At 47.3% G+C, this 27,081-nt stretch overlaps 1 protein-coding gene across 3 annotated transcripts in view; it reads right to left on the reverse strand.

Moving 5' to 3' along the window:
• The window catches only part of ap4m1 (adaptor related protein complex 4 subunit mu 1), a 31,807-nt gene extending 4,990 nt beyond the window's left edge, over positions 1-26,817 (reverse strand). Inside the window, exons 1-12 of one of the 3 annotated variants that reach the window (XM_072240716.1) lie at positions 26,717-26,817; positions 23,407-23,492; positions 21,173-21,279; positions 20,646-20,742; positions 16,321-16,431; positions 15,666-15,743; positions 15,133-15,195; positions 14,718-14,784; positions 10,203-10,256; positions 7,664-7,770; positions 7,310-7,401; positions 4,194-4,241 (exon numbers count right to left, since the gene is read on the reverse strand). In XM_072240716.1, the coding sequence (XP_072096817.1) occupies positions 4,194-4,241; positions 7,310-7,401; positions 7,664-7,770; positions 10,203-10,256; positions 14,718-14,784; positions 15,133-15,195; positions 15,666-15,743; positions 16,321-16,431; positions 20,646-20,742; positions 21,173-21,279; positions 23,407-23,492; positions 26,717-26,774 (968 nt within the window). In that variant the 5' untranslated portion in view covers positions 26,775-26,817. The remainder of the gene's footprint in view (positions 1-4,193; positions 4,242-7,309; positions 7,402-7,663; positions 7,771-10,202; positions 10,257-14,717; positions 14,785-15,132; positions 15,196-15,665; positions 15,744-16,320; positions 16,432-20,645; positions 20,743-21,172; positions 21,280-23,406; positions 23,493-26,716) is intronic. The other 2 variants (XM_072240718.1, XM_072240717.1) reach the window with 2 other exon arrangements.
• Positions 26,818-27,081: the final 264 nt, after the last annotated feature.

A 27,081-nucleotide genomic window follows, 5' to 3' on the forward strand; every position in this document is an offset into this window, starting at 1 on the left:
TTCCAGTAACATGAAGACAAATTTAAAAAGTGAATACAGGACTGAAAGCTTGTATGTACACTATATGGATTATTGTAGATGATCATGTAGCACAGTTAGAGATTGGCAGGTATGACACGGGCATCACTGAGTCATGGCTGAAAGATGGTAGTTGAATGCTTAACATCCAAGGATACAAAAGGGTAAGGAGAGCAGGTGAGGTAGTTCTTTTGGTAGAAATGATATGAAATTCTTAGAAATCCTTGGAAAAAGCTGACATAGGATCAGAAGATTCTACATCTTGTGGCTAGAGTTAAGAAACCATAACAGTAAAAAGATCCTGATGGAAGTTATATACAGGCCTCCGAACAATAGCCGGAATGTAGGATACAAATTTAAAAAGGGAGATAGAAAAGGCATGTAAAAAGGGCAATGCTACAATAGTCATGGGGGATTTCAATGTGCAGGTAGTTTGGGAAAATCAGGTTGGTGTGGATCCCAAGAGAAGGGATTTTCAAAGTAAAATTTATTAGCAAACTGCAAATGCAGATATACATAGCAATAAATAACATTAAAAAGAGTCCTTAAAAGTGAGGCGATCAGTTGTGGAAACACCAAAAGTACAGCGAGTGTAGTTATCCCCTTTTGTTCAAGAGCCTGATGGTTGAGAGGTAGTAACTGTTCTTGAAACTGGTGGTTTAAGTCCTAAGGCACCTGTAACTTCTACCTGATGGCAGCAGCAAGCAAAGAGCATAACCTGGGTAGTGAGGGTCTCTGATGGATGCTGTTTATCTACGGCAACGTTTCATGTCGATGTGCTCAATGGTTGGGAGGGTTTTGCCCATGATGTACTGGGCCAAATCCACTTCCTTTTGCAGGATTTTTCACTCAAAAGCATTGGTGTTCCCATACCGGGATGTAAGGCAGTCAGTCAGCCAGCACACTTCGATAGAGGTTTGCCATGGTTTCTGATGACATGTTGAATCTCTGCAGAGTCCTGAGGAAGTAGAGGTGCTGTCATGCTTTCTTCACAATTATATTTATATAATGGGTCCAGGACAGGTCCTCTGAGACCGTGACACCCAGGAAAATAAAGTTACTGACCTTCTCCACCTCTGATCCTCCGATAATTACTGGCTCATGGATTTCTGGTTTCCCTCTCCTGAAGTCTACAATCAATTCCTTGGTGGTCTTGACATTGAGTGAGAGGTTGTTGTTATGACACCACTCAATCAAATTTTCAATCTCCCTCCTGTATGCTTATTTACCATCACCACCTTTGATACAGCCCACAAGTGGTGTTTGGTGTCAGCAGACTTATATATGGTATTGGAGATGTGCTTAGCCGCACAGGATCCCAACCCCAGTAGAGTGGGGGGGGGGGGACCTACAAGTGAGGAAATCCAGGATCCAACTGCACAAGGGGGTTTTGAGGCCCAAGTTTTGGAGTTTATTGATTAGTTTTGAGAGGATGATGGTATTAAATGCTGAGCTGTAATTTATAAAGAATTTATAATTTATAAAGAACATCTTGATGTTGCATCTTTGCTGTCCAGATGTTCCAAAGTTGTGTAAAGAGCCAGTGAGATGACACTGCTGTAGACCTGTTGCTTCGGTAGGTGAATTAGAACAGATTCAAGTCACTTCATCACGGTGGATGTAAGGGCCACTGATGATAGTCGAGACAGGATACCTTCAGTACAAGCCTGCTTGAAGCAGGTGGGTACCACACACTACTGGAGCAAGAGGTTGAAGATCTTTGTGAATACACCAACCAGTTGGTCAGCACAGATCTTCAGTACTCATCTGGGTCCTCCATCTGGACCGGATACTTTTCTTGGATTCACTCTCTTGAAGGCAGCCTGCATGTCATCTTCAGTTACTGAGACCAAAGGATCAGGGGAGACATGGAGGTGCGTAATGGTTCCCCCCTGTTCTGATGGTCAAAGCAAGCGTAGGTATTGAGCTCATCTGGAAGCAAAGCTCTGCTGTCCCTGCGTCACCAGATTTAACTTTGTAGGAGGTTATGGCATTTAAACCCTGCCACAACTGTTGAGCATCCCCTTTGATTCCAGTCTAGTCCGGAATCTTCACTTCATAAGTATTCGTAGAATGCTTACGAGATGGCTTTTTGGAGCACCTTGTGGCTGAGCCCACTGGGGAAAAAGCAATTCTGGATCGGATGTTGTGTAATAAACCAGATTTATTAGGGGGCTTATGTGAAGGTACCCTAGGAGGCAGTGATCATATGATAGAATTCACCCTGCAGTTTGAGAGGAAGAAACAAAGATCTGATATATCAGTATCACAGTGGAGTAAAGGGAATTACAAAGGCATGAGAGAGGAGGTAGCTGACAAGGGTAGTTAAAATCAGTATAAAAGCAAAAGAAAATAATACAATATAGCAAAAATAACCGGGAAAATAAAGTATTGGGAAGCTTTTAAAACCCAACAGAAGTCAACAAAAAAGCATTAAGGAGAGAAAAGCTGTAATATGAAGGGAAGCTAGCCTATAATATAAAACATGATACCAAAAGTTTTGTTCCACATATACAAAGAGTAATAAAAGAGAGGCGAGACTCTATATAGGACTGCTAGAAAATGACACTGGAGAGGTAGTAATGGTGGACAAACTAAGTATTTTGCATCACTCTTCAATGTGGAAGACCACCAGTACACAAGAAATTCAAGTGTCAGGGGGCAGAAGTGAGTGCAGTTGCTATTACTAAGGAGAAGGTGATTGGGAAGTTGAAAGGTCTGAAGATCGGTAAATCACTTGAACAAGATCAACTGCACCCCAAGGTTCTTAAAGAGGTATCTGGAGAGATTGTACAGGCATTTGTAGTTATCTAAAGAATTGCTAGATTCTGGTATGGTTCCTGAGAACTGGAAAATTGCAAATATCACTCCACTCTTTAAGAAGGGAGGGGGGGAAAAGGCAGGAAATCATAGGCCAGTTAGCTTGACTTCAGTGGTTGGTAAGATATTTGAAACCGTTATTAAGGCTGAGGTTTTAAGGCACTTGGAGACACTTGATAAAATAGGCAAAAGTCAGCATCGTTTTCTTAAGGGGAAATCTTGCCTGACAAATCTGTTGGAATTCTTTGAGGAAATAACAGGCAGGATAGACAAAGGAGAGATGTTGTGTACTTGAATTTTCAGAAGACCTTTGACAAGGTGCCACACATGAGGCCACTGAACAAGGTAAGAGCCCGTGGTATTACAGGAAAGATACCACCATTGACAGATCGGCTGACTGGCAGGAGTCAAAGGATAATGAGAGCCTTTTGTGTTTGTCTTCTGGTGACTAGGGATCAGTGTTGGGATTGCTTCTTTTCAGTTACACAGTATATCAGTGATTTGGATGACAAAACTGATGGCTTTGCCCAAGTTTGTGGACGATACAAAGATAGGTGAAGGGGCAGGTAGTGTTGAGGAAGAAGGGGAGTCTGCAGGTCTTAGATTAGGAGTGGTCAAAGGAGTAGCAGATGGAATACAGTGTAGGGAATGTATGATCATACACTTTAGTAGAAGGAATAAAAGTATAGAGTATTTTCTAAATGGGGAGTAAATTCAGAAATCAGAGGTACAAAGATTCTTGGGGTTAACTTACAGGTTGAGTCAGTGGTAAGAAAGGCAAAAGCAATGTTAGCATTCATTTCAAGAGAGCTAGAATATAAAAGCAAGGATGTATTTCTGAGGCTTTATAAAGGAATGGTAAGGCCACACTTGGAGTATTGCCAGTAGTTTCGGGTCCCTTATCTAAGAAAGGGTATGCTAGCATTGGAAAGGGTCCAGAGGAGCCTCTGAAAATGATTCGAAAAAGAAAGGGTATCTCTTTGAAACCTTTGAAAGGCCTCGATAGAGTGGTCATGGACAAATGTTTCCTACAGTGAGAGAATAGAACGTTGCCCCTTTAGACCAGAGATAGAGGAATTTCTTCGGCCTGAGGGTGGTGAATCTGTGAAATTCATTGCCACAGATGGCTGTGGAGGCCAAGTCATTGGATATATTTAAAGTGGAGTTTGATAGTTTCTTGATTAGTAAGAGCCTACTTTTGTAGCTCTGTCTTGTAGGTCAGGAGTTGTGGGAGTTGAGACGGGAAGGGGGATGGGCAGAAAGGACGGACAGAGGGAGGGCTGATGGTCTATAGGAACCCTACAGACACCCTCACCCCCTTCACCAGCCGAACCACATGCGAACCAGCTCCTCACCTTTTTGGGGGAAGATCAGAGCGGAGTTTCAGGAACACGGTCAGTACCCTGGGGAAGGAAGAGAACAGACATGAATGGAGACGAAGGAAAGAAGGTTGGGTGATTGAAAACCCTCACCAAGTCCCAGGAAATTATTTCATGTAGTGACTACGTCAGCTTGTAAGGCCTGCAGAGTGAGAGGGAGAGAAGGGGACAGCAGGGACCATAGCAACCTGTCCCAACCTAGTCACCTATATTGGGTGTGTCAGTAATTGGTAGATGGTTTATTATTGTCAGATTACCAAGGTATAGTGAAAAGCTCTGTTTTGCAAGCAATGTGTACAGATCGTTTTGTCATAATCACTACATCAAGATTGTAAAAGGTAAGACAATAACAATATGCAGAATAAAGTGTTGTAGTTACAAAGGGAATGCAGTGCAGTCAGACAACAAGGTACAAACCATAATGAAGTAGATAAGAGTTCTTATTTTACAAGGGAACAATTCAACAGTCTTATAACAGCAGGATAGAAGCTGTCTTTGAGCATGGGGAAAGGCACTTTCAGGCTTTTGCAGGCTACTGGTTAATCTTCAAGACACTGAGCAAAGAGTTGGTGAATTAAAACTAAGACTGACCTACCAAAGGAATCTGAATGACTGCTATATGCTGTCTCACTGAGGCACGGCTCACTCCTGCTTCATCTGACAGCACCACTCAACCCATAGAACTTCTCAGTTCACCAGAGAAACCGTATGGTGTCCTCGGACAAAGCAAGTGGAGGAGGTGTTTGCTTTCTAATCAACCCCTCACAGTGCTCAGGTAAGCTCCCGCTCACCTCTTCTGGAATACTGAATAGTGAAGTGCTGCCCGTACTACCTGCAACAGAAGTTCACTGCAACTACTGTGATGGCAGTCTCCCAACTCAGATGGACTTGACACCTCACTCAGTTAACTATATTCTGTCAACAACAGCCTCAAAATGAAATGTATGGTGACTCTGGTGGGCTACACCAGCACATCCTTGGGTATGCTGGTTGTTAAAACAAATGACACATTTCATTGTACGTTTTGAGGTACATGTAATAAATAAATCTAAATCTAATCTAAACATCCGAAAGTCCTCTTCATCATTGCCAGTGACTTCAATCGTACTAACTTCAAGAATGTGTTACCAAATACATCTCCTCTCCCACCAAGGACCCACACACCCTTGACTACTGGTAAAGATTTGTCAAAGGTGCCTACTAATTCACCCCCCACACCCACTTTGGAAAATCAGACCACCAGAATGTACCCTTGCTCATTTACAAACAGAAGTTGAAACGTGGAGCTCCGATACAGAAAGTCATACAGTTTGCTCTAAGTAATCAGATGAGCTTCTGTGCTGCAAGGTGCTACAAAATAAAGTCAGGCAGCACCATCAACAACAGCTCATCCCTTCCTCTTGAGCTTAACGCATTCTACACATTTTGTTAAACATAAGTGGATTGGCACAAGACCACCCATTCTCCAAAAATGCACCTGAATCCACTGTCACCACTGCAAACATCAGGTCAGTCTTGTAGAGCAGAGGTCCCCAACTTCCGGGCCGCGGACCGATACATTGCCGCAAAGAATGCAGTGGTGGCCGGGACGCACCCAGCACATCTTTAAGAAAAAAGCCGAAATAAACAAGCTAATTAACTAGGTGCCGCCCAGCACGTAAATGTCGGCCCATATCAGAGGTGACACAATCGGCAAAAGCCTGTTTATTTCGGCTTTTTTCTTGAAGATGTGCTGGCTGTGTTCCGGCCACCGCTGCACCCCTGCATGCTTCGCGGCAACGTATCGGTCCGCGGCCCGGAGGTTGAGGACCACGGTTGTAGAGTGTGAACCCTTGGAAAGGAATGGGTGTGGATGGTGTCAGCCATGTCCTAAGACCCTGCACAAATCAGCTGGTAGGCAGGGGTATCTGCATACATTTCTAACCTCTCCTTTACTTCAGTCTGAGGTTCCCACCTGCTTTAAAATGAGCACTATCATCCTAGTGCCTAAGAAAAATAAGGTTGTGTACCTTACTGCTTACCACCTGGTGGCTCTGACATCCTCCATCATGAAGTGCTTAGAGGTTGGTCATGGCACATGTTTACTCCAGCCTCCCAGGCAACCTGAACCCACTAATTTATCTACTACCAAGATGGGTCTGTGGTGGTCACCATCACTCTAGCCCTACACTCATCTCTGGAGCATCTAAACAGTACAGTCATCTTAATTAACTATTGTTAATGTCTACAGCTCCATCTTCAATACACAATTCCAATCAAACACTTCCAATCTCTGAAACCTGGGATCCAACAATTCTCTCTCCAACTGGATTCTTGACTTCATGACCAACTTACTGCAAACAATAAAGATAGCAATACGTCCACCAGGATTATCCTCAACATTGGTGCCCCACGAAACTGCATCCTCAGCTCCCTACTGCACTCCCTTGTACATTCTTGAATGTGTGGCTGGGTTTTGCTCTCACTCCATCTACAAGGTTGTAGGTGACAGGACGTTAGTGGGCCGAATCTCACAAAATCACGAGTCAGAGTATAGGAAGGAAATTGTGTCATGACAACAATATTTTCCTCAATGTCAGCAAATCAAAAGAGCTGGTCATTGACTTCAGAAAGGAAGGTGGTGCACGTGCTTGACTTCCATCTACAGCACCAAGGTAGAGAGGGTTAAGAGCTTCAGGTTCCCAGGGTTGAATATAATCAATAGAACCAATATTCTGCTCCAACCATATAAGCATAAAGACCAAGAAAGCTCACCAATGTCTCTACTTGCTCAGGAGGCTGAAGAAAGTTTGCATGCCCCAGTTTTATTGATACATCATAGAAAGTGTTCTATCTGTATGTATTACAACTTGGTATGGTAACTGCTCTGTGAAAAACAGCAAGAAACTGCCGAGTTGTGGACACAGCTCAGCACATTACAAAAGCAACCTCCTGTCCACAAACTGTTTCTACACTTCCCACTAGCTCGGTAAAACAGCCTACATAATCAAAGACCTCCCCCCCACCCTGAACATTCTCTCCTCCCTCAATTACTGGATTGAGAGGGCTGGTGGGCCATTGATAAAGATTTGGGATGGAATCCCGTTCCTTACTTGCTGTTCATGTCTCTATCCACAGTGGGAAAAAGTTGGAATGGGAGGGAGGCAGGAAGGTCATCCGACAGCTGGTACTGCATCAGGGTCATCTGCAGGGGAAGAACACACAGCGTCAGTGGGGTGGGGTGTCACACTGACTACCCTCCCCTTGGGGTGGGAGTATGTGTCACACTGATCACCTTCCCCAGGGAGGAGTGTGCAGCATGCTGTTTACCTTCCCCCTGGGGTGCGAGTTTATTTCATATTACCTTCCCCCAGCATAGGTGTCACCCTCATTACTTTCCCTCTGAGGAGGGAATGCATGCCACAGTGATTGCCTCCCCGGGGGTGGGAGCTTGTTACACTGATTACCTCCCCCTGGGGTGGGACAACTCTCAGGATCTGGTTAGTCTCGAACTCTTCAAGTTTCACCGACTGATGAAAGCTGCACTCGTCGACCTTGACAGCAGTGCCGTACCCTGAAACAACACAGACCCCTGTGAGGAATGGTAAACAATCCTAAACCCCAAACCCCACAGGCTCCCCGTCACTGTCACAACCCGCTTCAGAGCAAACACTGGGGTTCTTGCAGACACCGCCAGGCATTTTAAACAGATGGAACACTGAGCTTCACTACACATAGGGTGGAACTTAAAGCTGGGAAATCCTGCCACAATTCATAGGTTAACACATTGAGAACAGATATACCTGCAATGAAGACATGATTTAAAATGAGAGCAAAAATTGGAAACAGCTAAGACAGCGCTTGTAGATAAAGAAACAGTTAACCTTGCAGGTCTGGAACACTTGATCAGAACTGGGAAAGGGAGAAGATGAGACAGTTCTCAGTGGCATAGAAAATGGAGGACAGATGTGTAGAACTGAAAGAATATATCTCAGTTCTGAATAAATGAAGGATGTGGAAGCTATGGAGAGGGTGCAGAGGAGATTCACCAGGATGTTGCCTGGATTGGAAAACAAGTCTTATGAGGCAAGCTTAGCAGAGCTGGGACTTTTCTCTTTGGAGCGTAGAAGGATGAGAGGGGACTTGATAGAGATCTACAAGATTATGAGAGGCATAGATAGGGTGGATAGCCAGTACCTGTTTCCCAAGGCACGAATAGCAAACACCAGAGGGCATATGTACAAAGTTAAGGGAGGGAAGGTTAGGGGAGACATCAAGGGTAAGTTTATTTGTTTGTTTTTACACAGACGGTTGTGGGTGCCTGGAATGACTTGCCAGGGATGGTGGTGGAGGCCAAAACGTTAGGGGTATTTCTTGGACAGGCACATGGATGAAAGAAAAATAGAGGGTTACGGGGTAGTGTGGGTTTAGTACTTTTTTTTTATTTGAAGGAATATATGGGTCGGCACAACATCGAGTCCGAAGGGCCTGTACTGTGCTGTAGTATTCTAGTGTTTAGTATCTGGTAGGGTGAGACCACATGAATACAGCTGGTAGAATCAGAGTGAGTCTACAAACAGAAGGAAAAAACTGAACCAGGTACAGATTCCATCCCCACTAATCACACCTTGTCATATTGCACTTTCGCATGGAACTGCAGGAGGAATAAAACCTGTCTATTCACCTCTCCCATCCCACCATCCAGGGACCCAAACCATCTTTCCAGGTGAAGCACTTACACTTCTTCCACTCTAGTGCCCAACATTCAGTATTTACAGTGTGGTCTCCCCTACACTGGAGAAGCCAAATGCAGACTGGATGACCGCTTTTTGAGCATCTGCAGTCAGTCCACAGGGGTGGTCCTGTGCGTCCTGTTCCCTGTCAGTTTAATTTCCCCCATCCCACCCCTCAGTCTGACTCTTTGGTCTGTAACCTACCATTACAGCAAGGACCGAGATCACTAAAGAACAATCTCCCACCAGACCTCCTGTACTATTAACAGAGAGAACCAAGGTCAATGTACCGAACATCTTTCAGGACTTAGTATCAAATTCTCTAACCTGCGTCTGTACCAGAACTGGTTACTCTGGTTGTTCTAGTTTCAACTCAATTATTTGGTCTCATCTCACCAGAGATATCTCATCCATTTTACCCAGCCCTCCCCCTCCCCAACAATCTCTGCCGCTAGTTTTCCTCACTCCTGTTTGTAGACCAAACTGTTACTCTACCAACAGATGCTGCCTGACTTGCTGAGTGTTTCCAGCATCTGCTGTGACACTTTCAGATTGTCAGTAATTGTGGTTTTCAGAGACAGTTCAGGATAGAAACGCCAGGTGGACTCCTGGAATGGAGTAAGTGAAGGAAAAGCCATTACTCACTGAAGCAGAGATGCTCCAGGATACATTTCCTAATTGGGGGGTGAATCCAGAGAGGTATTCCCAACCTAGGAGTCCACAGACCACATGCTAGGGGTCCATGGCTTAGAAAAGGTTACAAACCCTTCATCTAGAAGAAAGGGAGATGATTTCAGAATGGAGGGGTCACCTGAGTGGAATGACCGGGGAGCGGCGTTTGTTCCAGTGGATGGGGCGTGCGGAACGGTGGGAACCCAGGAGACTGGGAGGGAAGAGGGTGTTCCTGCAGTGGCTGTTTGTGTTATAGAGATGAGGAAGGGTGGGGGAAAACATGGTTCCAGCTGCAGGGACTGAATCACTGGACATTTCCAGTGCTACCATAGGTCTGGGGGAATCAAGGGCTTGGGGAGGTGGGCAATGAGGGAAGCATCAACCTTGGGTCTAGAGTCAACACATCGACTCGTGCTGATCTCTCAGTGTTCCTTAAGCCATTCCAAATCATGCACCGTCCCATAAATCCCGCCCATTCCCCCACCCCAACCCTCAAACACCTGGTCTTCCTTCAGTTCCCTCCTCCCACGACCATTTCTGAGGACTAACACCTCAAAAATCCACCCACAGCCCCATATTCCCAGAACCCCAAATCTCTCACCTCGGATCTCAGCTTTCCCCACACTGAACTCTTCATTTAACCCAATCCTGATCTCTGCAACATGAAACAGAGGCATGTCAGGAATTTTTTATCTCCCAATCTACCTTCTCATGGTCTGTGTTATCTCATTGTCTGTGTCCAGCTGCTCCAGAGGGGGACAATTGCCTTGACACACACAGGTAAAACACCAGCTCAAAGAAGGTTCCTTCAATCAGTACGCAGATAGTCCAATGAGACGAAGGGCCACTCTGCACCCAGTGTTTGGAAATGAGCCTGGGGTGATCGTTGATCTTTCAGCAGGGAAACAGTGACCACTACTCCTTGAGTTTTAAGAAAACTATATTTAAGTATGGATCTTGCAGGAAAGTATTGAATTGGAGCAGGCCAAAATACAAGAGTATTAGACAGGAACTAGGGAGAACTGTTTTTGGGCAAGTCCACATCTAACAGGTGAGGATGTAAGGACAAAGTCCACAGAGTACAGGGCAGGTATGATCAGTAAGGAAGGACAAGAATGGCAAAGGTAAAGGGTCATTGAATGTCAAGAGAAGTCATGAATTGAGTCAAGAAGGAAAAAGAAGCGCATGTAAGGATTAGCTAGCTAAATCAAATGGAGTCTTTGAGAATAATAAAGCTAGGGGAAAAGAAACTCAAATGGGAATTTGAGAGCTGGGCGGAGCCATGAAATGTCTTTGGAAAGTAGGGTTAAAGAGAACCCCAAAGTACTCTATACATACGTCATAAGCAAGGGGATAACTAGGAAGAGGGAAGAACCACTCAAGAATAAAAGAACATCTGCTTAGAGGCGGAGGTTGTGTTTGTGGTTTTAAATGAGTATTTATATCGGTATTCACCACAGCAAAGAACATGCAGGATAGTGAGAACAATGTGTATCATGCTATTATACCCAGGCATTTTGAGATTAAGAAAGATGTGATGGATGTCTCAAAGAACATTAAGCTGGATAAGTCCCCAGGGCATGATGAGATATACCCCAGGATATTGAGAGAGGCAAGAGATGAGATTGTTGGAGCCTTGAGATTGTCTGCTGTCTATTCTAGCCACAGACAAGGTTCCGGAGGATGGAGGAGTCTATGTTCCAAGCCTACTCTGGTATCACTTCCCAACTTTTCCTACGCTACATCGACAATGGCACAGGGCTGCTTCCTGCACCCATGCTGAGCTCAAACACTTCATCAACTTTGCCTCCAACTTCCACTCTGCCCTCAAATTTACCTGAGCATTTCCAACACCCTGCTCCACTTTCTCTATCTGTCTCCATCTCTGGAGTTAGTTTACACTGATATCTTTTACAAACATATAAACCCACTGATTCTCACAGCTACCTGAACTATATCTCTTCCCACCCTGTCACTTGTAAAAATGCCATCCCCTTCTCTCAGTTCCTCCATCTTCGCCACATCTGCTCTCAGGGTGAGGCTTTTCATTTCAGAATTAATGAGATATCCTCCTTCAAAGAAATGGGCTTTCCTTCCCCCATCATCAATGCTGCCCTCAACCGCATCTCTTCCATTTCATGCACCTCTGCCTTCGCCCCATTATCCCACCATCCTCCCAGGGATAGGGTTCCTCGAGCTCACCTACCACTACAGTACCCTCTACATCCAGCACATAATTCTCCATAACTTCTGCCATCTCCAACGAGATCCCATCACCAAGCACATCTTTCCCTTCCCCTCACTTCCCACAGAGATCGCTCGCTACGTGACTCCCTTGTCCATTCATCTCTCCCCATTGATCTCCCTCCTGCTACTTATCCTTGCAAGCGGAACAAGTGCCATACCCACCATACACTTCCTCCCTCACTACCCTTCAGGGTCCAAGCAGTCCTTCCAGGTGAGGTGACACTTCACCTGTGAGTCTGTTAGGGTCATCTACTCTACCTCGTACTCCCGGCGTGATCTCCTGTATATTGGTGAGACCCATGTAGATTGGGAGACTGCTTCGGCAGAAAAAGCAGGATCTCCTGGTGGACACCTACTTCAATTCTACTACCTATTCGCATTCTGACATGCCAGTCCATGCCCTCCTTTACAGTGGCAATTGGAGGAGCAACAGCTTATATTCCGTCTGGGTAGCCTCCAAACTGAAGGCATGAACATCGTTTGCTCAAACACCTGGTAATGCCTCCCCCCACCCTTCACCATTTCCCCCTCTCACCTCATTTCCTTACCTGCCCATGCCAGTTTCCCCTATCACCTACTACTTTGTACTGCTTCCTCCCCTCCCCACACCTTTTTGCTGTAACTTCTCATCTTCCTTTGCAGCCCTGGCCCAAAACGTCAACTGTTGACTCTTGTCCATAGATGCTGCCTGACCTGCGGCGTTCCTCCAGCATCTTGTGTGTGTCAGCTGGATTTCCAACGTCAGCAGATTTTCAACACTCTGGCTGGAGGGCCCTGACCACTGGTGCTGCACAGGGATCTCTACTGGGACCTCTGCTGTCCACGATACATATAAATGACCCCGATGAAAATGTGGATGGGTGGTTTAGAGAGCTTGCAGGTGACACAAAGAATGATGGCATTGTGGATAGTGTTGCAGATTGCCAAAGGATACGGCAGGACATAGATCAGTTGCAGAAACAAGCAGAGAAGTCATAGATCAGAGTTCAAAGTAAATTTATTGCCAGAGTATATGCTACCATATACTACCTTGAGATTCGTTTTATTGAGGTAGTTTCAGGAAAAATAAAGAATATGAAAGAATCTACAAAAAATCTGAATACATACAAACAAGGACTGACAAATAACCAATGCGTAAAAGACAAACAGCAAATAAAAATAATTTATTGAGAATCCTAGAAAGTGAGTGTAGGTCATAAAATCAAGCTCAGAGTAGTGGTGATTGCAGTTATCTCCATCTGATGGTTGTAGGGTAATAACTGGTAGTGTGGGACCTCCTACCCAATGGTAGCAGTGCGAAGAGCACGGCCAGGATTAATGGTGGATGCTGCTTTCTCAGACATCCCACCTCTCCCGGAAGTTCCGGGAGTCTCCAGCATATTAACAGTGACACCCTGATGCCCGCAAATTATATGCAATATCACAGAAATTGATTTTTTTGAGAGAGAGTGAGACAAAGCGCGAGGGCAACAGACAGAGAGACAGAGAGACAGAGAGACAGAGAGAGAACGAGAACGCGCAAGAGCGGCCACGAGAGAGCGCAAGAGAGAAAGCAAGCGAGAGTGCACGAGCGAGAGACAGAGCACAAGAGAGAGAGCGACAGTGCGCCATGGCAGAGTGTTCCAAAAAAAATATAAAACCTACTTCACCTGAGACTACCCTAAAGTGTACCCCTGCCTAATAGGGTCAAACATAATGACACTGTTGCTCGCTGCACTGTCTGTAACAGTGACTTTTCTATTGCCCATGGTGGGTTAAGACTGTAACATGTTGAGGTGAGTTTAACACGTGTCATTCGTTCATTAGCATAACTAACGTTATTTAAACTAGCTGGCTAGCTGCTATGGAGCTACTCTATCGCAGACATCCCACCTCTCCTGGAAGTTCTGGGAGTCTCCCACAAATTGATGGTGCTACCTCCCTGAAATGAGTTTTTGCAGGGTGGGATGTCTGCTTTCTTGCGAGAGTGTTCCATATACATGTACTCAGTGGTGGGGAGTGGAGTTTAACCAGCCAAACGCGTTCCACAGGTTGACAGGGCATGCTTGGCTTTAATAGTCGAGTCTTTGAGTTCCAGTGTCAGTTAGTAATGTTGTAGCTTTCTGGGTGAGACTGTATATGGAGTATTGAATTCATCTGATTGCCTCATTACAGGAAGGACGTGCAGGCTTTGGGGAGGGTGCAAAAGAGACGTATAAGAATTTACCTGGATTAGAGGGATTGGATGAATTTAGATTGTTCCTTTGGGGTACAGGCTGAGGGGAGACCTGGAAGTTTAAAAGATTCTGCGGGGGAGGGCCAAAATGTCTCATTCAGGAGGGCATGCATTTAAAGGTGAATGGGGGGAAAAGTCCAAAGGAGCTGTGCAGGCCAAGTTTTTGTTTCGGGTGCCTGGAATGTGCGAATCCCTTTCAAATAGAGATATGAATGATCAGAGAATGTAGGGATAAGGAACATGTGCAAGCAGAAAGGATCAGCTGTTGTTAGTTTAATTAGTTTGAACAATATCACTGGCTGTTTATCCCGTTCCTGTGCTGTACCACTCTATTTTCTATGTCAATAGTGACAACAAACATTAGACCCCAGTAGAAGCACTGAGCCATGAAGGGTAACAGAACGGAGAATGTGGTGAACGGGCAAAATGTGGCTGTAGCTGAGTGGTGGGGTGAAGGAGAGATGGACCAGGATGGAGAGCTGGCATCACAGGTGTGGGACAGCCATGTGAGCAGGCGGGAGATCAGCGTAGAGTAGCCGGAACGGGCGCTGGAGGCCAGGAAGAGCCAAGTGAATAGGCACAGGACAGGGTTGACTATGGTTAATATGGCGTGTGCGGGTGAACAGCATCAACCCGCTCCAATGTGGCACTCACCTGTACTGCTGGGCAGGAAGCACTTCAGGCGCACCTCTCCCTGGACGTGTGCTTTTAGGAGACTCCCCTGCAAAACAGGGAGAGAAGAAATACCCAGAGGACAGGCCGTTCGTTCCTGCTCTAGCACCCACCACAGCAGGACTGACCTGTCACTCCATCACACCATCCCACATTATCCAAATGACACTAACTCCCTTAAAAAAAAAGCCTACTGAATCTATTGTAACTGCACCCCAACAGGGCAGACAACAGTAACAATTCAGAACTCTAGGTGAAGAGATATTCTCAGGGAGGGGGAATGGATGGAGGAGGAGAGGGGATGAAGGAGGGAGCTCAGAGGCAGAGAGACAGACACCTGGTCGGACCATCGGCACCTTGCTGGGACCCCCCTCCCAGCACTGCAGCACAGACTTACATTGGCTCCAATCACCACCGTCAGACGCTCGATGACGTCAACAAAGATTTCCGTTTTCGACCCCTGAGACAGAAACAAAAGAGTTCACCACGCTGATGTTCAGAAGCAGGTCACAACTGCTCCGAGGCAGTGGGTTGGGGGGGAGAAAGGAGTACAGAGAGAATACCTGCCCCAGCCCAGTCAGTGCTCAACGTTCCTGCATCCTGGACTCCAAAGCCCAGTCCCAGCCACTGGCTCCTCCGCCAACAACCATCTGCCCTAGGGACACAGATGGGATCAATATCCAATGCAGCGTGACCCAGTTCCCTCCAACAACCCCTGCGTGTGAAACCTGGATCATAGTGACAGTGTGTGCTCAGAGGAGAAGGCAGCCAGCAACAAGCAGCAGTCCAGTAACTGGCAGGGGGCAGAATCTGTACCCCAGTAACTGCAAGCGGCTGGGGGAGGGGGAAAGGATTCAGGTGTCCCAGTGAGGTGGCCCCATGTCCAACAACGTCATCCCCTGAATTCAGGAAACCCCGCTCCCCACTCACCTGCTCACTCACGGCCAGCACAGGTCGGCTCGCTGCATTGCTGGGCGCCACTTTACTCTGCTGAGTATCTGCTCCGAACTGCAAGGCAACGAGGGTCAGCAAACAGCAAACTTCACGGCTCAGTGTCCCAAGTGACCCTCACGCACTGCTCCAGCCCAAAGCCCCCTCCCCCTATCAACCAACACCCCACCGACGTGACCAAGCCCATCTCCCCCTCCCAACACACTGTACCCGCAGAACCACTACCCACAAGGTCATTCAGCTCATCGAATTTACTCTGCCATTTTAGCATATTGATTTATTTTCCTCTCAACCCCAGCCTTTGCACATAACTTGATACCCTTACTAATCAATCTCTGCTTTAAACATAGCTCGCATGCACACGCAGCACCATCCGTTCTCGCTCACTCACACGTATGCACAGAGTCACTCACGTTCATTCATGCAGAGACAGTACCACTCCGACATCCCCAGCGTTTCTCAATACAGTTCCATTCCCACTGCACCATCACCAACGTCACTAACACCAACAGCCTCCCACTCAAATCCTCTTCACACATCACTCCAAGTGCTTCCTCAGACTCCCTCCAAAAGCTAGTTTGAAAAGGAAAGAGAAGATGGGGAAGGTAGAGGATAAAAGGGAGCAGATACTCACCAGTCCAATGTTACTGAGTTCAAAGAGACTGAAGGGTTTGGCTATCACTGGCTGGGTCTGGATAAAGTTCTTCAAGATATCAGTGGAGGTGCTTTGAATGTATCCATAATCCTGTGCAGCAAAACGGGCTCAGTACAGTCTCAGAGTTACCCAGTCAACACACCCACCCACCAACCTGCACTTCAGCACCTTCCCACTGGGCACAGCACGTCCTCTACTTCAACCACCTCACACATCATCAACTTTCATTATTTTCCTAAATCAGGCACCAATTTTTGTTCTATATGCAGTTATCTACTCTGCTAGTCTGCAGTCTGTACTGCCCCGTTCTCTCCCTACAGCCGAGTCAGTCCCCAAACTAATCCCACGGCCCTGTCAGTCCCCAAACTAATCCCACTGCCCCACTCTCTCCTCTCAACCTGTCGGTCCCCAAACTAATCCCACTGCCTCACTCTCTCCCCACGGCCCTGTCAGTCCCCAAACTAATCCCACGGCCTCACTCTCTCCCCACAGTCCTGCATCAGTCTACAAACTAATCCCACTGTCCCACTCTCTCCTCTCAACCTGTCAGTCCCCAAACTAATCCCACTGCCTCACTCTCTCCCCACGGCCCTGTCAGTCCCCAAACTAATCCCACGGCCTCACTCTCTCCCCACAGTCCTGCATCAGTCTACAAACTAATCCCACTGTCCCACTCTCTCCTCTCAACCTGTCAGTCCCCAAACTAATCTCACTGCCTCACTCTCTCCCCACAGCCCTGCATCAGTCTACAAACTAATCCCACTGCCCCACTCTCTCCCCACAGTCCTGCATCAGTCTACAAACTAATCCCACTGCCTCACTCTCTCCCCACAGCCCTGCATCAGTCTACAAACTAATCCCACTGCCCCACTCTCCCCACAGTCCTGCATCAGTCTACAAACTAATCCCACTGCCTCACTCTCTCCCCACAGCCCTGCATCAGTCTACAAACTAATCCCACTGCCCCACTCTCCCCACAGTCCTGCATCAGTCTACAAACTAATCCCACTGCCCCACTCTCTCCCCACAGCCCTGCATCAGTCTACAAACTAATCCCACTGCCCCACTCTCCCCACAGCCCTGCATCAGTCTACAAACTAATCTCACTGCCCCACTCTCTCCCCACAGCCCTGCATCAGTCTACAAACTAATCTCACTGCCCCACTCTCTCCCCACAGCCCTGCATCAGTCTACAAACTAATCCCACTGCCCCACTCTCTCCCCACAGCCCTGCATCAGTCTACAAACTAATCCCACTGCCCCACTCTCTCCCCACAGCCCTGCATCAGTCTACAAACTAATCCCACTGCCCAAATCTCTCCCCACAGCCCTGCATCAGTCTACAAACTAATCCCACTGCCCCACTCTCTCCCCACAGTCCTGCATCAGTCTACAAACTAATCCCACTGCCTCACTCTCTCCCCACAGCCCTGCATCAGTCTACAAACTAATCCCACTGCCCAAATCTCTCCCCATGGCCCTGCAACATTCTCCAAGCTAACCCCACTGCCCCACTCTCTCCTCTCAACCTGTCAGTCCCCAAACTAATCCCACTGCCTCACTCTCTCCCCACGGCCCTGCATCAGTCTACAAACTAATCCCACTGCCTCACTCTCTCCCCACAGCCCTGCATCAGTCTACAAACTAATCCCACTGCCCCACTCTCCCCACAGCCCTGCATCAGTCTCCAAGCTAACCCCACTGCCCAAATCTCTCCCCACAGCCCTGCATCAGTCTACAAACTAACCCCACTGCCCCACTCTCTCCCCACAGTCCTGCATCAGTCTACAAACTAATCCCACTGCCCCACTCTCCCCACAGCCCTGCATCAGTCTACAAACTAATCCCACTGCCCCACTCTCCCCACAGCCCTGCATCAGTCTACAAACTAATCCCACTGCCCCACTCTCCCCACAGCCCTGCATCAGTCTCCAAGCTAACCCCACTGCCCTGCTCCCTCCACACAGCCATAAAGTAATTGCAAATGAGTCCTTAGGATAACTTAGAGGAGGTATCTGTGGGTGTGGGCACATTGGTCAGGTTTATTAGTGAAGCTGACATTCTATGAGAGGTCACGTTGTTCTTACTTGAGGGCTCTATGAAATGTTGGATGGAGGGACACAGTAAAAAGGAAGTATTGAGGGGTGTAAAATATTTGGAAGTGGTTCATTTGCCAGGCCTGACAGGCTGACAAAAGAAGTGACTTGTGGAGGCCCTGACAGTTTTCTCATCAGCCCTACTCAGAACAGTGAGGGCAGCCAATGTTTGAAGTGACAGGTAGAGGTAAAGTAAAGTAAAGAGACAGGCCAGTTGATTAACTCTGGTGTCCAGAGAATTACAGAAATAGATGGAGAGAAAGGTGCAAATTATTTCAGGGAAGACTGCATCGATATAAAGGAAGGTAGTGCCTGACTAACCTGACTGAACATTGTGTGAAGGTGACAAAAGTGCCATTCATTTAGCATCAACATGAATGTCAGCAACACTTCCAATGAAGTCAGCTTGCCCACAGCAAACAACAGCATAAAACCGGATCTGAAATCAGCTCTGTGACAGATGACCGTCGTTTTATTGTGACCGGAAGGTTGTTACCAGCGAGATTCTGCAGGGCTCAGGGCCTGGTCTTTCGTTTTATATGGAATCTTATGTATCTGAAAAGCAAGAAAGTACCCAGGGAAAGAATGGAGCTCCTCAGAAACCACTGAGACAACACACATATGAAGCCAGGCGGGGGTCACAGGTCAGTACTTCTCAACTTACAGAAAATTGTTATGGAGTGAGTACTTTGAAATTTGTTGGCCAGACAGAACTATAATCTATAAATCCGTGAACAAGAATGAGGCAAGGAAACAAAGTCTTTGTTCTTGTCGTGTGATGGCAGAAACGGAAGTGGCCATTTTGTGAGGCTATCTTTGCAGCTGCTATTTTGTGAACCGTTTGGTGAATTGATTCTTGTTTCGGGATAATTAGAGCAGTTGAACGTGGACAGAAGGACTTTCTGCTAAGGATCTGCTAAACCCGAGACCTTTCTCAGATAAGAAGCTGCTTATTATAGAAAATGGCAGGTTTGCAGAAGGAACAGCCCATGATCTGGTCAGCTGGGCCCTGTGTTTGGGTGACCTGGTTAGACTGGTTTGAAATGCTGCTCGTAGCCCTGGCTATATCCATTGGGAATTTGACACAGGTCAGTCAGGTGACCTGAGCCAATGATATTCAAGCTTCATCGATTGATCTAATTAGGGAAGGAATAAGATGGAAAGACTTTGGGAGCACAGGCAGCGACAACTCAGGAGACCAGCCATCGTGGACGCAGATGACCCCACATCAGACACGTGGAAATTACATTGGCACCACAAGGAACACAAGTATCACCTTTTCTTTGACTGTTCATGCAGGGTCAGGGAAACCTGGCAGGTGTGCACACAGTTCATTTGTAAACTTACGTGCTTGTTAGTTGAGACAATAAAGGTACTTATCAGTAAATTCAGATCCTCTCTGTGGCTAACCGATCATTATTACTGAGGGATAATCCTGCTCACAGAATATATAGGAGAGATCTTTGAGGAAGCAATGAGGGCGGCAAAGACAGGACTTGAAAAGGCCCTGGTTAACAGAATTAAAGAGAGGGATCAAAAAGTCAGGAGTCATAAACTTAAAAATTTGGGTCGAAAAATTAGCAGCGAGATTCGGACAAACTTTCTGATTGCTACACTGTGCTCTCATAGAAGAGGTGCCAGGGTTAGAGGCTTTGGCTACTCTCACAGAATACCTGAACATGAACTTGAAATGCAGAGCCATGGATCTGGTGAAGGTGGTATCAACTCTTCCTCCACCAGTTCGGAGTAATGAGCTACATCACCATCATCATCCCTCAGTCCGAGTGCTCTCCCGGTAACCCTCTGTTAATCCCACAGCTCTGCTCACTTCCCACGGGAGGACGAGAAAGACCGTGTCAAGGGAGACAGATGGTGGGATTGCCAGGCTGACCGGCATGGGGCTGGAATTGGGGAACAGTCAAGCTGTTCAAGAACCAGAGATCAGGGTGCGGGTTGGGGTAAGGAGTCAAGAGGCTGGGCCAAAGCCGGGGGAGTGGGAGGTGGAGTTGGACCGAGCTAGGGCCAGGGGTTGGGGAGGGGTCTGGTTGAGGCTGGGGAAGGGGGAAGTCAAGGGTGGGGAGCTGGGCCAAGGCCAGGGTTGGGGCTGGGCTGACAGTGAATTGGGGTCGAGGCAAGTTGGAGCCAGCAGGTGAGAGCTTGGGTGGGGATGTGACTCTCTCCCTCAGTAACAGCCTCCTGAGCACTCACCAACATTTCATCCAGCATCTCATAGACCAGGGCGAAGTTTAACCGCAGCGTTTTCTCACTCAGAGTCCCGCAGTGATCCTTGATGAGACCGGCGAACCTAACGACACGAGCCAGGGTCAGCCGCCAGCACAGCACAGTGACAGTAACCCCCCATACTGACCAGACCGTACACACTCGATCAGGCCATCCTCCTGAGACTGTGAGGGTTTCGTGAGCTCCCCCATTGGGGTCGAGAGGGACAATAAATTAGCCATGTTCAAATGCAGACTTGATGGGCCAAATGGCTGAATTCTGCTTTTGTTCACTCTCTGTCCTGCAGTGAGAGCGAAGCCGGGATCACCCAATCACACCAGACAGGGTCAAAGTACACTTGATGGACCTGAGACCTTTGTGCTGGGTTGGCAGAGGTGTACCCAGTGACCCAGCAGCTGAGAGTGAGTCAAGGCTTCAAATGCACTGCTACGGGAAGTACACACAGCCCCAAGTAACATATCCCCACATCCCACTACAACAGAGCAGCAAGTTACCTGCTGAGGAACTGGATGATGGTGAACGGAGAAGGGCTGGAGCGAGTGGTGGCCACGAAGTAGAGCGTGTTCTGTCGGAGGTGAATGTACTGTAGGCCTTGGTGATGCTGATTAAAGAATGATTAGCACAGTCAACAATCAGTGCAAAGCATCATCTAAGCAGATGATTCTCATGCTGTGGTTCCTGGCAAGACCAAAATTTATCACATCACAGTCTGGTACAACAACTCAAATAGGAATATAAAAGCTGGAGTGGACTCTGCCCACTAGATCACAGGCAACATCTCTCCCCACCACTGGTGGTATCACAGGAAGTGCTGCCTCAGGGCAATATCCACCATCTTCTCACAAGAAGTAAAGAAGTCACCACCAGGTTCAAGGACAGCTATCTCCCTTCAACCGCTGGGTTCTTGAACTAATCTGCACTGACCCTAGTCACTACCTCAGCATGGAAACACTAAGAGCACTTTGATCACAGTACTACAATGAACTTTTCCAAGTTTTTCATTGCACCTGTGCAAACATGGACTTATGATAATAAGCTTCATTTTGACATTGAAGGCAAGGGGAGCCCTGTTCTGTACTGCTGTAACCTGAGGATATTTTCATTATACAGTAGGCTCCTTACCTGATTAGTAACAAAGCAAATGATGCAATGAACAATTTGCTGGATTGTCAGGGTTGAGTGGCACCTGTGGAGGGAGGAGGAACTGTTGACGTTTTTAGTTGTGACCATGCATCAGGACCAAGAAATGGTGTACAGCTGGACAACAAACACTGTTCCTGTGCCTACCAACCTTGTCCTTTGATTTGGCGCAGTTACAGATTCGGGAGGTACCGTTGAAGTTGGTGGTGAGCTAATGGAGTGAATTTTATAACTAAGTGCAAACTGTCACAACAGTGCACTGTGTGTGTAGAGGGTGTGAATATTCAGGACTTCTGGGACCAGATCCTTGAGTAAAGCTGTGGCCTCATCACACCAGGCAATTAGAGAGCCAGATGATCCTGGACTATAATTCACATTCAATTTAATTGATACGCTGTGCCTTTGTATAAGTGAGGCCAGACTATGCACATGTCAGTCCACTTACATTTTTCTAAAGGTAATCAATATTTAATACATCATATTCGATCTGTCAACTCCACCACCATCCACAGTAGAGTGATCCCATCAGTCTTTTCCCACTTCTTTATTTCACTGTAGCTGTTCCACACAGTCTCCCACATGTCACTCAACTCCTCTTGACATTTTTTGTCTATAGTTCACATTTTAATATGTATTTAAGGGATATTATGCAGCAGCAGGTCATTGGAGCGTGGGAAAGAACCCAGGCATCCAGCGAACATCAGTGCAACCACAGATGTACAAACCCCACCCTACAGCCAACAAGACTCAGCAGGAACTGCTGCCCTTTGGTGTTGGTCTCTGGTCAACGGTGACCTCCCCAGTGAAGGTCGACAGTATTGTTATTAGTTTATTGTCACATGTGCCAGGATAACTGAAAAGCTTGTCTTGCGTACCGTTCACACAGATCAAATCCTTACATAATGCATAACAGAACAAGGTAAAACGATAACAATGTAGAGAAAGTGCAGTACAGGTAAAGTGCAAGATCATAACGAGGTAGATCATGAGGTCAAAAGTGCAGTTTTATCATACAAGGTCCATTCAAGAGCCTGATAACTGTGAGATGGGAACTGTTCTTGAGGCTGGTGTTATGTGCTTTCATGCTTTGTATCTTCGGTTTGATGGGAGGGGGGAGAAGAGACAATGTCTGGGGTGGGTGGTGGCTGCTGCTTTCTGAGGCAACAAGAAGTACAGCCAGAATCCATGGAGCAGATCATGGTCGAGTAGCAGGTAACACGAATACCACCCACCACTTGATCAGCCTGATTGCAGTTGGGTGCAGACAGGGAATCTTCTAACCCCTGAAGTTAGAGAGTCATAAAACACTTCAGTGCAGAAACAGGTCCTTCTGCCCCTCCAGTCTGTGCTGACCTGTTTTTCTGCCTGGTCTCATCTACCTGTACCTGAGGTTGTCACCAGAACCAAACGTTTGATTACGCACTGCAAGTATTCCCATATCTTAGAATGGATAAGCTAACCGCCACGTGATGACCAGTGGGTCAGTGGGAGTGGGGAGTGGTCATGTAGGAGGGGCTTGGATCATGTCTCCCAATACAGGATGAAACCAGAAACGTTCAGCTTCTGAGGAATTATACAGATCACTCACCATGACAACAGGGGCCTGGTCTCTGGGTAAACATGTCACCTTCTGGTAGAAAACATCGATGACGTCCTTCTGATCCTCACCACGAACTGAACGGCTCAGTCAAGAAAAAGTCATTGTCAGAGTGGACCCCCCGTGGAGAACTTGTGCCTCCATCTACGTTCAGTTAGCACTAAATGTACACACAGAGTGTCATACACACACAGCATCACTCTCGCTCAGTCACTCGAGTGCACACACACCTCTCGAGCTCGCTCACATGCACGCAATCACTCGTGAACAAATATCACTCTCAGACTTGCTCACCATCACTCACACACGCACTCGAGTGCACACACATTCTCGAGCTCGGTCACGCAGTCACTCTCTATTACACACACTGTCAAGCTCTCATACAGAACTCTCGAGCTCACTCACACACACGGTCACTCTCATTCTCACACACACAGTCACTCTCACACAGTCACTCTCATTCTCTCACACAGTCACTCTCATTCTCACTCTCTCAGTCACTCTCACTCTCTCACAGTCACTCTCATTCTCACTCTCACAGTCACTCTCATTCTCACTCTCTCTCAGTCACTCTCATTCTCACTCTCTCTCAGTCACTCTCACTCTCTCACAGTCACTCTCATTCTCACTCTCAGTCACTCTCATTCTCACTCTCACAGTCACTCATTCTCACTCTCTCTCAGTCACTCATTCTCACTCTCTCAGTCACTCTCACTCTCTCACAGTCACTTTCATTCTCACTCTCTCACAGTCACTCTCATTCTCACTCTCACAGTCACTCTCATTCTCACTCTCACAGTCACTCTCATTCTCACTCTCTCACAGTCACTCTCATTCTCACTCTCTCAGTCACTCTCATTCTCACTCTCTCACAGTCACTCTCATTCTCACTCTCTCACAGTCACTCTCATTCTCACTCTCACAGTCACTCTCATTCTCACTCTCACAGTCACTCTCATTCTCACTCTCTCACAGTCACTCTCATTCTCACTCTCTCACAGTCACTCTCATTCTCACTCTCTCACAGTCACTCTCATTCTCACTCTCTCACAGTCACTCTCATTCTCACTCTCACAGTCACTCTCATTCTCACTCTCTCACAGTCACTCTCATTCTCACTCTCACAGTCACTCTCATTCTCACTCTCACAGTCACTCTCATTCTCACTCTCTCACAGTCACTCTCACTCTCACAGTCACTCTCATTCTCACACACACGGTCACTCTCATTCTCACTCTCTCACAGTCACTCTCATTCTCACTCTCACAGTCACTCTCATTCTCACTCTCTCTCAGTCACTCATTCTCACTCTCTCTCAGTCACTCTCACTCTCTCACAGTCACTCTCATTCTCACTCTCTCACAGTCACTCTCATTCTCACTCTCACAGTCACTCTCATTCTCACTCTCTCTCAGTCACTCTCACTCTCTCACAGTCACTCTCATTCTCACTCTCTCACAGTCACTCTCATTCTCACTCTCACAGTCACTCTCATTCTCACTCTCTCAGTCACTCTCACTCTCTCACAGTCACTCTCATTCTCACTCTCACAGTCACTCTCATTCTCACTCTCTCTCAGTCACTCTCACTCTCTCTCAGTCACTCTCACTCTCTCACAGTCACTCTCATTCTCACAGTCACTCTCATTCTCACTCTCTCTCAGTCACTCTCACTCTCTCACAGTCACTCTCATTCTCACTCTCTCACAGTCACTCTCATTCTCACTCTCACAGTCACTCTCATTCTCACTCTCTCTCAGTCACTCTCACTCTCTCACAGTCACTCTCATTCTCACTCTCTCACAGTCACTCTCATTCTCACTCTCACAGTCACTCTCATTCTCACTCTCTCACAGTCACTCTCATTCTCACTCTCACAGTCACTCTCATTCTCACTCTCACAGTCACTCTCATTCTCACTCTCTCTCAGTCACTCTCACTCTCTCACAGTCACTCTCATTCTCACTCTCTCACAGTCACTCTCATTCTCACTCTCACAGTCACTCTCATTCTCACTCTCTCAGTCACTCTCACTCTCTCACAGTCACTCTCATTCTCACTCTCTCACAGTCACTCTCATTCTCACTCTCACAGTCACTCTCATTCTCACTCTCTCAGTCACTCTCATTCTCACTCTCTCACAGTCACTCTCATTCTCACTCTCACAGTCACTCTCATTCTCACTCTCACAGTCACTCTCATTCTCACTCTCTCAGTCACTCTCACTCTCTCACAGTCACTCTCATTCTCACTCTCTCACAGTCACTCTCATTCTCACTCTCTCAGTCACTCTCACTCTCTCACAGTCACTCTCATTCTCACTCTCACAGTCACTCTCATTCTCACTCTCTCAGTCACTCTCATTCTCACTCTCTCAGTCACTCTCATTCTCACACACACGGTCACTCTCATTCTCACTCTCTCACAGTCACTCTCATTCTCACTCTCTCACAGTCACTCTCATTCTCACTCTCTCACAGTCACTCTCATTCTCACTCTCTCACAGTCACTCTCATTCTCACTCTCTCAGTCACTCTCACTCTCTCACAGTCACTCTCATTCTCACTCTCACAGTCACTCTCATTCTCACTCTCTCAGTCACTCTCATTCTCACTCTCTCAGTCACTCTCACTCTCTCACAGTCACTCTCATTCTCACTCTCTCACAGTCACTCTCATTCTCACTCTCTCACAGTCACTCTCATTCTCACTCTCACAGTCACTCTCATTCTCACTCTCTCACAGTCACTCTCATTCTCACTCTCTCACAGTCACTCTCATTCTCACTCTCACAGTCACTCTCACTCTCTCACAGTCACTCTCATTCTCACTCTCTCACAGTCACTCTCATTCTCACTCTCACAGTCACTCTCACTCTCTCACAGTCACTCTCATTCTCACTCTCTCACAGTCACTCTCATTCTCACTCTCACAGTCACTCTCATTCTCACTCTCACAGTCACTCTCACTCTCTCACAGTCACTCTCATTCTCACTCTCACAGTCACTCTCATTCTCACTCTCTCTCACACACACACAGTCACTCCTGCTGGCAACCACAGGGCATACACAAGAGTGGGTGCAGCAAGGAGGATGGAGGATGCACAGACCGCCAGCTCCGCACGGGAGCGCGATACAAACCCCGATCCTCCCACCACCCTCGCTCCGCAGAGCCCGAGGAGTTCCCTCCCTGTCGGCACCAGGAACTGGCCTAACCCATTGCTGTTGTTTATACAGCTGCGTCTCCGGGCCCACTGCAAACACGTCTCTGTCCCGGTTCCCCTCATCCACGGCCCCGGGATACGGTCTTTGTAGATGAGGTGGTCGCCGCGGGACGACAGAATAAACACCTGAGAAATCATCGCTCCCGCCCACCGCCGGGCCGCGTCGTGACGCTTTGGAAGCGACGTCCGTCGGCGTGCGTCACCAGAGCGACGGGAACCAAGGAGCCAATCGGCTGCGGTCCTGATACGACTTCCCCGCCTTCTCACCTGCTCTGCCCGCAGTGGTTGTGAGTCAGGGTTAGCGCTCGTTAACGCAGGGTTAGCTCTGGTTAACTCAGAGTTAGCTCTGATTAACTAAGGGTTAGCTCTAATTAACTCAGGGTCAGCCCTCGTTAACGCAGGGTTAGCTCTGGTTAACTCAGAGTTAGCTCTAATTAACTCAGGG

This window comes from Mobula birostris, chromosome 22 (assembly GCF_030028105.1).
Source record: "Mobula birostris isolate sMobBir1 chromosome 22, sMobBir1.hap1, whole genome shotgun sequence".
Lineage (NCBI taxonomy): Eukaryota > Metazoa > Chordata > Chondrichthyes > Myliobatiformes > Myliobatidae > Mobula > Mobula birostris.